This window comes from Apodemus sylvaticus, chromosome 1, assembly GCF_947179515.1.
Source record: "Apodemus sylvaticus chromosome 1, mApoSyl1.1, whole genome shotgun sequence".
NCBI classification, from domain to species: Eukaryota; Metazoa; Chordata; class Mammalia; order Rodentia; family Muridae; genus Apodemus; species Apodemus sylvaticus.
The window spans coordinates 34,468,376-34,480,021 of record NC_067472.1 but is presented as its reverse complement, the minus strand read 5'-3'; the positions used below and the strand labels follow the sequence as shown (position 1 = coordinate 34,480,021).

At 39.4% G+C, this 11,646-nt stretch overlaps 1 protein-coding gene across 5 annotated transcripts in view; it reads right to left on the bottom strand.

Annotated features, from left to right (window-relative positions):
- Positions 1 to 3,291: 3,291 nt before the first annotated feature.
- Positions 3,292 to 11,646, bottom strand: part of Rfx3 (regulatory factor X3) — a 261,188-nt gene continuing 252,833 nt past the window's right edge. For all 5 annotated transcript variants that reach the window (XM_052187737.1, XM_052187747.1, XM_052187754.1 and 2 more), the window contains one exon: positions 3,292 to 10,245. In XM_052187737.1, the coding sequence (XP_052043697.1) occupies positions 10,007 to 10,245 (239 nt within the window). In that variant the 3' untranslated portion in view covers positions 3,292 to 10,006. The remainder of the gene's footprint in view (positions 10,246 to 11,646) is intronic.

The following is an 11,646-nucleotide window of genomic DNA, read 5'->3' as shown; positions in this document are numbered from 1 at the left end:
GCAGGATGGTATTCTCCCAAACATTTCGGATGCTTATGAACCAAAAAGACTAAATTCACCTGATCATTCTGTTGGTGGATGCCAGCACCCCAGGGTTGGGGTGGGGGGACAGTACAGCTTAAAGCAAACAACACAGGACTCTTTCTCATCCCACACTATTGCCCACAACTCTGATAGGCACCAAGGAGATCAAGTTCCTGCTTTCCCATAGTGAGGACCACTCTTCAGTCCTTGTTGGCTGTTGAGAGAACACATCACATGTAGCAACAAGTGTCACCACCCACAGAACATGAGGAATGAGTCAAAACCTCTCTGCCTGCATGGTGAGGCAGGTGCCAGGGCAAGGAAATGAAGCAATGATGTTCAGCAACATTGTGGAGGCTCAAACCCAGTTGCCTTGATTTCAGGGAACCCAGTTGTCTTAGTTCCAGGGACTGCCATTAGGTCAGTATTGTCAGAGCATCTGATTATTATATAATCAATAAATATCAGAGATCCACATTTTACAGAGTCAGATTTATTGTGAGATCTTCTGGTATGGGTATTTAAGAATTTTTGACAATAAATTGAAAAAACCCCAAAACCCTAAACATAAATAACTGTCCCCTCCCTGCATTCAAATAACACTTCTATTCTTTCTGTCTAGTACTGAATAAGCTTATCACACTGTCCCATGGACCAGTAATACAAAACTGCTAACAAAGCTGTGTGTTTTGTGAGGTGCAATTGGAGTATAGAGGCAAGACAATTGCAAAGACAGATGAGCTGACTCTAAAAATAGTCTGCAGAAAGCAGCGGAGACACTATCCCCAAATGTTGTCGGAGTATCTGGAAGTTTTAAAAGAAACTTTTGGAGAGTTAGTGGCTATTTTTTGAATGCATAAAGAAAGGACAATCTTAGACGCATCTGTGCATCTAGGGGGAATAATTTTACCTCCTAGAAATTTAAAGCGTGTGAATGAGCATTGCCTTCAAGAGTTCTTTTGACAATATTTAAAGGAAATTAAGGTCAAGGACAGATTTCTTGTTTGTTTGTTTGTTGTTTTGTTTTTGTTTTGAGACAGGGTTTCTCTGTATAGCCCTGGCTGTCCTGGAAACTCACTCTGTTAGACCAGGATGGCCTTGAACTCAGAAATCCACCTGACTCAGCCTCCTGAGTGCTGGGATTAAAGGCGTGTACCACCACTGCCCAGCAAGGACAGATTATTTTTTTAAACCACAGCTTACTTAATCAGCCCCAGTTAAGTTGAATGGGCTCCAATCTAGTGATCTTTGTACCTAGAAATGAGAAGCCCATTTTACAGAATTGCTATTGCACAACTGGTCATAAAGACTCGTCAAGCACAACAGCTGCGTGTGAAGCATCTGGCACATTCCTAGCAAATACCGCACAGCTGCATCCAGGTAGTGTGTGTGTGTGTGGGGGGGGGGGGAGTCAGAGGCGGGACTTAGACCAGCGTCTACCCCATGAATTTAGAAACTTGAAGGAGAATGAGCTCTTTCGTCTTCATTGATTCTTTCAGTCAGCAATTTAGGCTAGGCTCAGCTGAAGTCACGTGTTTGGCGTGTTGCTTTCCAGTTCCTGACTCAGAAGTGGTCTGGAGAAGAGAGTAGTGTAGGGGATTCCCCCAAGGGGTCAGGGGTTCACATTTCCTTTCATCTCCTTTTCTTTCTTATGTGGAATGGTGCCTGATTTGCAGGCAAGACTGCACTGCCGGTAAGTGACTGGTGACTGAGCAGTCCTGGATTTGAGGAAAACAAGATTGTCAGATTTGTGACAAGAGTTTGGTAGGAAAATATGGAGTAGGACCTCTCACAGGGGCTTTGAGTCTGAAGCTGCATTTCTGTCATGTCATGTCATGTCAGTAGCCACTCCTGAAGGTACCTACTGCAGGGGAGACTTAAAATTACACGCAGGGATCATGGGTGATGATCACTTGAGTTGCCTGGGTACTTCTTCACTGATCCATATATGAAGGGGCCACAGGAGCATGCAGGGAACTCAGCAGGAGCTCCATAACATAGACATCTCTCACTGAGGCTCTGCCGGCAAATGCTACCGCTGACCTTGAGAGGGCCAACCTACTAATGGGAGATATGAGTGTCAAGATCGTGGGACAGGTACAGCAGTGGTTTTTCATGATGCAAGATCTTTCTGTGCATACAAGGGGAAGCTGTTAATGACCCGATGGGAGGCAAAATCCTCTTAAGCTTGTTGGCCATGTAGCTTGGCATATACAATGGTGAACAAGAGACCCTGCCACAAACAAAGTGGAATGATAGGACAGCTCAAGTGCCTGATCTCCACACCTCTATATGTGTGTTGTGTACAGAGAGAGAGAGAGAGAGAGAGAGAGAGAGAGAGAGAGAGAGAGAGAGAGAGAGAGAGAGAGAGAGGAAGGAAGGGGAGGGGAGGAGAGAAAGGAGGGGAGGGGAGGGGAGAGGAGAAGAGAGGAGAGAAGAGAAGAGAAGAGGAGAGAAGAGAAGAGGGAAGAAAAGAGACAGAGAATAGGATAGGATAGAATAAAATAGAAATAAACTGAGAGGTCAACATTTTAGCTTTGACTATACAATGATATCAAGGGGCATGCTAGAGATTCCCAAAAAGATATTCTCTGCTTTTTATTTCACTTCCTTTTAAAGAAAACCCTCAATGTTGTCTATCCCATATTCTAGAAGAATGTAGATACTATGATCTGAAAAATAGTCCTAAATGCCAGAAAGGTTTAAAAAATAGTAATCTTAACCTTTCTTGTGGTAGTGACTATGTAATTTTCATTTTTCATTCTCACAAATGCACACCCAAAAACTTCTGCACATATCCAAAGGAAAAATGGGCAGAGTATCTTCTTAAGTGCACTAAAATGAATTTTAATAAGCCCTGTCAATTTAAGCAAAGAAATTGTATGCTGGATATCGATTTGAAATGACATAAAACAAACACATTATGAACATCCAGAAATCTGGATTTACAATGGAAATGTTGACAGCCCCTAAAATCAAGTGGCACTCAATCACTAATTTTCTTTGAGGGTAAGATTTGTACCCTGCTGGGCTTATAATTTTGTTTTCTCTTTTTGTGCTGTTCATGTGTAAATATTGCAATTTCATTTGACACAAAGAAGGAAAACAACTTAATTTTGTTTCCAAGCTAATGAATGACACAGAAGGAACCCTCCTAGAGGAGATGGTGTGATATAAGCTTCCTGACAACAATTTGAGGAGAGGAAAAACAAAACAAAACAAAACAAAACAAAACAAAAAACCCAAAAATCCAAGCCATTTCAAATGTTTGTAACAAGGAAACAAATTTATTGATTTTTAAAAGACAAGACACCATTTTTTGTTTTGAAAAACACAAGAAAGCTAGCCTGAGTTCAAGTCTGAAATATTCAGAAAAAATCCTACTAATATCTTTAGTATGTTCCAGTCATTTGTTTAAACAACACACTAAAAGTTAATATATATTTTTATAATTATAAAAGTTCCCCAGTTATTATACAGTACACAATACAAATCGCCCACAAACTAGTATTTAGCTCCTGCCAATCTTCAGAGGACATGGTATACTAAAAGATTTAGCGTTTCTCACAAAAAATCACATCAGGAAATACGTATTTACAAAATCAAATACATTATACAAAAAAACCATCACATGTTATTCGGCAAAGATGTTTTTAAATAATTAAAAAGTTTATTCAACTGTAGTCCAAAAACTGGAAAAGAACATTACATTATCTCACACATACAATCTCTACAAAAGTTGCTTACCTCATTTACATTATATATTCAGTCGATTGTAAAATAAATGCTCAAATATCTCCTAGTGTTACTATGTTTGTGTGCTTGTGGGACTGAATAATGTAATCTGCCACTTACTAAGTGAATTTTAAATGATGGCACTTAAAAAAAAAATACAGCATTAAAAAAAAAAAAACACAATGAAAGGAGTTTTACCTAGAAGGTCCGAAAGCCCTGAGTGATAGTGTGGTCACTGATTGGTAAGCGCTACGATTAACCTAATTAAGAGTTTACCCCTCAGGCACAGTTCCCAAGTGTTCTCAAGGCACTCACTTCAGTTTCTGGAACCAACTCATCGTCACCACCATAGGTCCAAATCAATGATGGAGATGAGTAGAGAAAAGGATTTGCTTTGGTACAAAAGATGCTTTTCAAATGAATACAATTTAATACCTTCCTCATTGGGTCATATAAAATTGTGTATGTAGGGTAAAGCAAGGCAATCCTTTGTTCAGAAATGCTAATTTATTCAAAGAAAATTTACTTGGTCATCAAAAGTCAATCAGAGTTTTATTTTTGCTTTCCTCCCCAGAATCAACCTTCTCACAGAGATTTGTTGTCATGATTACTGAGCTACGTTAAATGATTCTTACCAAATATTTCATTACTCAGGGCTTCCAATCCCAACATCGTACTTTATTTAAAAAGAAAGAAAGAAAGAAAGAAAGAAAGAAAGAAAGAAAGAAAGAAAGAAAGAAAGAAAGAAAGAAAGAAAGAAAGAAAGAAAGAAGATAAAAAGAACAAAGGAAAGAGGGGGGAAAGATTCAAATATCAGAACCAAATAGAAAAGACCAAACATTTCTTTTAAAACAATGTATCACCAATCCCTTTAAACAGAAGGAGAATCAATCCTAGGCAGTCACTTTGTAAGTGGCTTTTACTATTTAAGTAAAATTGGTAAACTAAACTCAGGTCTACTGGCACATAAAATCACTAGCAGCAATGGGCAACGCATGCAAACTGAGAAGCATTTACAGTAAATCATCATGAAGAGTCAAAAGAAGAGAGCTAAAGTAAAACCCTTTGAGTATTGCATGTTAACACATGATTAATTTGCATGGTCTGACTTCCTCAACTGCCTAAAAAGCAACGTACGGACACTTGCACTATGCTATGGATGTTGGCAGACATCAGAGTAGGTCACGCTCCTGTCTGTGCTCGGCGAGGGCAGCATGGACGGATCTGAGCACAACACTGCTCTGTTCTGTCACATACGGGAGGACCAGATCAACTGTCCAGAAATTCCCTCAAAGAAATCAGCAAATGTTGTAAGCAGAATGGCATTTAGAGAGAGCTGAAGTCACAGCATCTCTGGGCAAAGGACCTTAGAGCAAGTGAGTATCTTGCTCACCACTCTGCCTCTCCTGTGTCTTATGACAAAGTATTCATGTTTTGGAGCATAGATAAAATTATGCCCTGCATGATTTCCAAACAGTATTTCATGATAGATGCAACTCCAAAGAGCCTAAGTACCTCAGAGTTCAGCTGTGTTTAATGGGAACTCAGTCCTTCCTAAGGCTTCATTTGTACTTCTAAAGCTAAATAAATGAGCTCTTTTGTTTTGGGGAAAAAAGACAAAACATAACCCTTTATTTTATCATACCTTTTAAAGGCAAACAGGTACCTCCAGTGTGCAGAAATCAGTTACAACATAGGCCGGCACAGGCCCATGCATGCGTCCTCCTTTTCTAGAGAGTCGTGTGATGCTAGAAAAGTTGATTTTGTCTTCTGTAAACAGTACACTTACTTAGATGGCAGTGAATATTTGGGAATAAATATATCCAGCCCTCTTGAAGGAAAATTAAGAGTTGTATATAAAATGCAAGTGTTCGGCATGGAGACACTTTCTTTTCTGACCCCCCCTTTAAAAAACAGTGTAATTAGACATTTGGATATAGAGGCTATTTTACTTTTTTAAGTCTAAATAAATGATCTGAAAGGCTTTAATCCCCCATTGTATATCTTACAATGCTCAAAGGGTTAATACAAGGCATTACAGCAAAGGGCTTTTCTAATACTAGAACTAAGCACTGAATTAATGCTTCAATCCCAGTCTTTTAAAATCACCAGACTCACAGAAATACTAGGGTTCTGTTAATGAGTTTGTTCTACCATGTACATGGAGGTTGTTGCTCTGATCCAGTCACAGCCCGATGTTGAACAACACTGCACTGGCAACCCTCCTCCCACAAACTCTGCTGTGATCCATAGAGATCAGACAAGTTCTGATTTTAGTTTCTGGGTGGTTGTGATCTGCTCAGAAGATGGGAGGGGAGGTTACGACAAAGTCGATCTGTTGGATATAGCCACTGCCTTAACTCGTGCACAAGCGTGACATGTCAAGCTTTTGACTTCCTACTACGTCCATGCAACGAGGACCATCACAGTGACACACGTGTTTTCTTTTACACAGATGTTTCAAGCACAGCATTATCTTAGACATTTCAAATAATAATATTAATGATAATAACAACGTGATAATAATCTTTCAAAAGCTGAAAATGCATTTAGCACTTGTAGAGAGCGTGTCCATGTAAAAAGGCCCAGGATCACAGCATGGGAGCTGTGCTCTCTCCTGACTGACGTCTACAGCATTCTGCAAGAAGGTGCTCATTCCCGCTCATCTACTACAAATCAAAGGCAGTTAATGTCGCACACTACTAACTTTAGGTATGCAGCGAGAAAACCATTTGTGTATTTTACTTCTGTTTTTAAAGTACACCATCTAAAGAGAGGTGCATGAACCGTGCTATACAGTACAAGGAAAAAAGTCACAAAAAGGAACGCAGATTTTGGAAAAGGCAGTAAGAGTCATACAGTCAAGATCTGGACGTAAGTCCTAAAGTTCTTAGTAACTTGGTATCCAAAGGGGAAATAAAAGACTGGGCCCTGTGTTCCCAGGAGAAGTTTCACTCATTCCATCCATTGTTCAAAGGTTTTGGAAGCGTAGATCTTTTGGCTATAATTCTCAAAGTATTTGCTGACATAAAACTATACCTATGATACTCAAGTGTATTACATGGAAATCTCTTCTAAAATGTACCAACAGCTCATGCACCGCCTTTCCCTTTTCTGCACTAGGAGTGTAGCACTAGGTTTACATACATGTATTTCAAGACTAATATTTGATTATAGTGCCAAGAAATACCAGCAATTCATTAAAAAGTGTGTTATGTCAATATGTCTACTATGAGACTGTTAGTGTCTGAGATTATTTAGAAAAGCCAGTTTCAATAAATGAAAAAACAGAAATAAAATGTTAAATGACTAAAACAAATGTGATTGTTATAAATTTTGCCTGTATATAAATTACTGTGTTTGTTTTCTAATATAGTTCACAATTCAAATCCAAAATTGAAGTGTATACAATGTACTACAAATAACTAGAAGTATCATAAGCCATGGGTATTCTTTTGTATGTATTGGTTAGAGTTATCTACACTCGTGTAAAAAGATTGATGTTCCTAAATATTTCTAAGTGTTCAGAATATTTTGGAGTCAATTTCAACCATAATAATATTTATTGATTTCTATTCTGTCTAAATTTAGAACAAACCATGAACAACTGGAAGAAATGTTGAATTCTGGAGGGCCATTCAGTCCCTCCCTCTCATGAATCTATGTCTGTCCATTGTTAGCTGATTCCTCTCATAATACAAATGTCTCCAACATTAAATTAAATGAAACAATGATACAAATACATTTAAAAAAGTCAACCAATAAACACAGTGAAACCAGTAAATACATTTGGTCCAATACAGACATGACGTCATCTGGGGATGACAGGTAGAGACAGGAAACTGAAAGACTTCAGGAGGGAGAGTCAAGATGAAGAGAGCTAGTTTATGATTTGAAATTTACGTGTAAACATTTTCTAACTCACAATGAAGTAGGTCCATGGTCTTTTGTAGCTTATGATGGATGATGGAGGGGAGGGGCTTGCAAATTCATTGCCTTGGGATCTTCAGTAATGAAGCGATGCTTGGATGCCAGTGAAGACTTGTGTGTGAGGAGGTTGCTCGATACAAAATCTGAATCCATTAAAAATTGTATGTAAGACATTTAAATTTCACTTAAGAAATGCTGTTGACTTTCAGAAGTTTGAGACAATCAGGCAATAACAGTTTCAATAGACTATGCTTCCTGATAAGCCATTTGGTATTTTTAACTTTCCAGATTGGCACAGCCTCTTCTCCTCAACCATACCCCTCACCCAACTCAACTGGAAAGATGGAGTCTTCAGTTTAATGTAAGCCTCAGTAGTGATCTGTGTATCATTTTGTGCTTTCCTTTCCACTTTTGGCTTTATTGACTTTAATTCCTTATTGACTTTCACTGACTTAATTTTATAATTACTTAAATGAAAGGATATGCTCTATTTTTGTTACTGTTGTTGATAGTTTGAGTTAAAAGAACCGTGGCTTTTCATGCAAAGTAAAATGGGATGAGCCTGTGCTCTTTAGGATCTCATCTTCTGACTGTAGCAGACTCCAGTTCCATATGTGTGCATGTGTGTATGTGCATGTGTGTATGTGTGCACGCATGTGCATTTATGTGTGTGCATGTGTGTGTGTGTACACAGAGACATCCAGCCACACAGACAGACATTTAGACTGAAAAGATGCACTTCAATAAGTAGCTGCTTATTCTGCTAACTTTTTAGAATTGTAAGTAGACAAGAATGGTCTACAACACATGATCTTTATGTAACGTGTTTGGATGAAAACTGCTAGTCCACACCCTTAGCAATCTGATTTGTAATCAAGTGATATTCAGCTCCAAGGATAAAACATAGACAAGTCCACTCACAGTCCCTCAGAGAGAAACTGAAGTTTTTGTCTCTTTGTTTCGCTTAATTTTCCCCTAAATTCCCCTTGAAGAAAATGTGACCTGTCTTTACTTCAGGAATCTGAGCATGACAGGCACACTTTACCAAATGGATTGAAGAGTTATTCACACGAACAAAATAAACCTTACTAAACCTTAGCTCAGTTCTGTTTTAAGGCACCATGTAATAGCCGAGGTACGATGATCCCTGATGTACGGTCTTCAATGGCAATGGTCCATCCAGCCACCTATCCACATCCTACAGAATTGGGGTCAGCAACAGTGAGGTGTGCCAGTCACACTGCCTTCAGGTTCCGTGTAAAATTTAAATCCATGTATTTTAGAAACCAGGAAATAACAATATGCAGGTCGCTACATTCCTTGCATTCTATACATTTTCTTTTATAATAGCAGCATATTAAACTACTATTAGAAACAAGACCTGGAATAAAAGAAAGTCATCCAAACGGAATGGCATCCTGTATGTCCAGCTCAGTATAAGTAGCATGTACACTTAAAAAAAAGTCAAGTCATTTTTTTCAGCTGCAGTATCTAACTATAACAGCCCCACTTAACAGCAGAATGCATCTGTACAGTGGTTCCAATACAGAATCAGTAGTCTTTAAACAGAGGAATTGGTACCCAAATAATAGCTAAAAGTCAATGTCTAACGGAAGCTTGCATTGTTAACGTGGTTTAATAATAATGTACACAAATTATGTACATATTAGCATAATCTCTTGCAATTCTGTCATTTACCCTGAACTGATAAATGCACAGCTCAATTTTTTTCAGAGAAAAATAGATGACCTTCCCAACCCTCTACCACTATAATAAAAACGCTCTGTATTCTCTCCGTACTCCAAAATGTTATCAAAATAGTGTCTTATGGTTCTGTCCAATGAAAAGCACCTTTCAGAAGCAAATTTGATGCATCTGCTGCCAAATGGGCATGCCTCCAGTGTAAATCAAAGAAATTCATTTCTCTTGATATTTCACAGAAGTGCATCTAATTAAAAAACTTACACATAAAATCATACACCAAGACTAACAATCAACAATAAAATATTTTAAGCTACAAAATGTAAATTACTTTTTAATTATGAGAAAACAAAAACAATGACATTAAGTGTTGTAAAAATCCTTCTTGACACCTGAAACTAAGGGTGGGGGACTCTATTATTAAAAGGCAAATAATTTGTGTTAAAAAAAAAGACCTGGAAAAATACATACACCCATTCCATTTCACAACTCCAAAAAGGTAATGTTCAGCACAGATAGACTTTTGACAACAGTCAACCTTCAGGCTTGTTAAAATTTCAGCTTTAGCCCAGCATCAGTGGGTTAGAGTAAGCTGGAAGCCTCTGCTTTCCCGCCGTTAGACTGCAGTGTAGGTGTTGCCCGTGGCGCTGCACTGCCTGATGGTCTGTGTACTTGTGACGATGTGCTCACTGTGGAGGGTATTGAGGAGGCTGGGCTGTGCACCACTCTCCAGAACAGGCTGCATGCAGCCCACTGGGAACGCCTGGCTCAGCTCTGTTTTCTCTCTTTTGGCCTGAGGCTCTGAAGAATCATCCAGGTCTTCATCCATCTCACTTTCTACTTCGCTGCCTTCATCTGCGCAAACAAATACCAACAGGAGACAAATGAGAAACAGACATCAGTGCGCGCCTCAGAACCATCTCAGTGTGCTAGGTCACTCCAAAACCTCGGCATTCCCTACGGGAGGACTCATGAGCTTTTCTCTCATGGGATTTTATGTCCGTCAGTGCCACTGTGAGAGATTCACAATTCTTCAGAAATTTGGAATTTTATATAAAATTTCTATATTAAATGATGGCATAACTTGTTGCATCATAAAGTAGTCCCTTGGGGGTTGGGGCATACAAAACCTCACCCTGACTATGTGTTTTCCTTGCTGACTTACTGGAGATGAGGCCTGTGCCACCCCACAGAGTAACTACTGCAATATGACTTGTGATCTAACTATTGCATAATGATTGCTCTACAGATAGCAAACACCAAATTGAATACATTCTTAATTCATGAGCTAAGAAAAAAATGCTATAATGAAGTGGTACTGTGAGATTTAAACACAGCACAAAGGGCTTGTTTCTTGACAGCATTAATACTATAAATACCTGCAATTCATTCCTAGAAATTAAACATATAAAACATTTACTTTTACTATCAAATTTTATTACATTTAATATAACTCATTTTGTGGAAAAAGCACACAAAAACTTGTACTTGTGGCCTGGGGAAGCCCAAGGGTTGGGGTGAACAGAACCAGCTGCGCCAGTCAGAAAGGGGATGGCAGGGGACGTGTTCTGGCCTCCACTCTCCAAATGGCAGGGGAGGGACCCCACTGTGAACAGGACAGGAATGGGAAGAGTAAGGAAGGCTCCTCTATTCGCCTTGCTGTAGATGGAGGCAGCCCTGAGAAAACACTCAAGAGTTCCAGATCTGGGTGACTTGGGTGTGCCCCAGTGACAGGGGTCCTTCCGATAGACAACAAAGCAAGCTGTGAGGCACGCGCTCCCTACAGCCTCTCAAGACCACCAATGCAAGTCTACAGACATCTGCACTCCCACTTTGGGACCCCACTGCAGTTTATGGAATCTTTCACACAAAAGCTACAATGAGCTACTCTTCAAACTGACCAAACTTTCCTCACTTGATGAAGAAGGCTGGGGGTGAGTGATCACCCATTTATTTTTCTGAGGATTATTACTGCAATTTCAAAGGTTGTCCCTTTAAAACAGTAACATATTGGGGAAGTCTAACTTTCTAATTTTCCTGTTTGGATACTAAAAGGGAATTAAGCCAAGCACAATAATAACAGGCACATTTCAGAGAGGGATGTCCCAAGAGGGATGATACAAACATGGTTCTCTAAGGCAATGCTTTCCCTCCTCAGACACAGAGCGGGGCACACTGGGAACCTTGGGCAGCACACTCGGGAAAACAGCGCTGCATCTTCTCGCAGACTCCCAGACTTCCTTGGCCTGTTTCTCC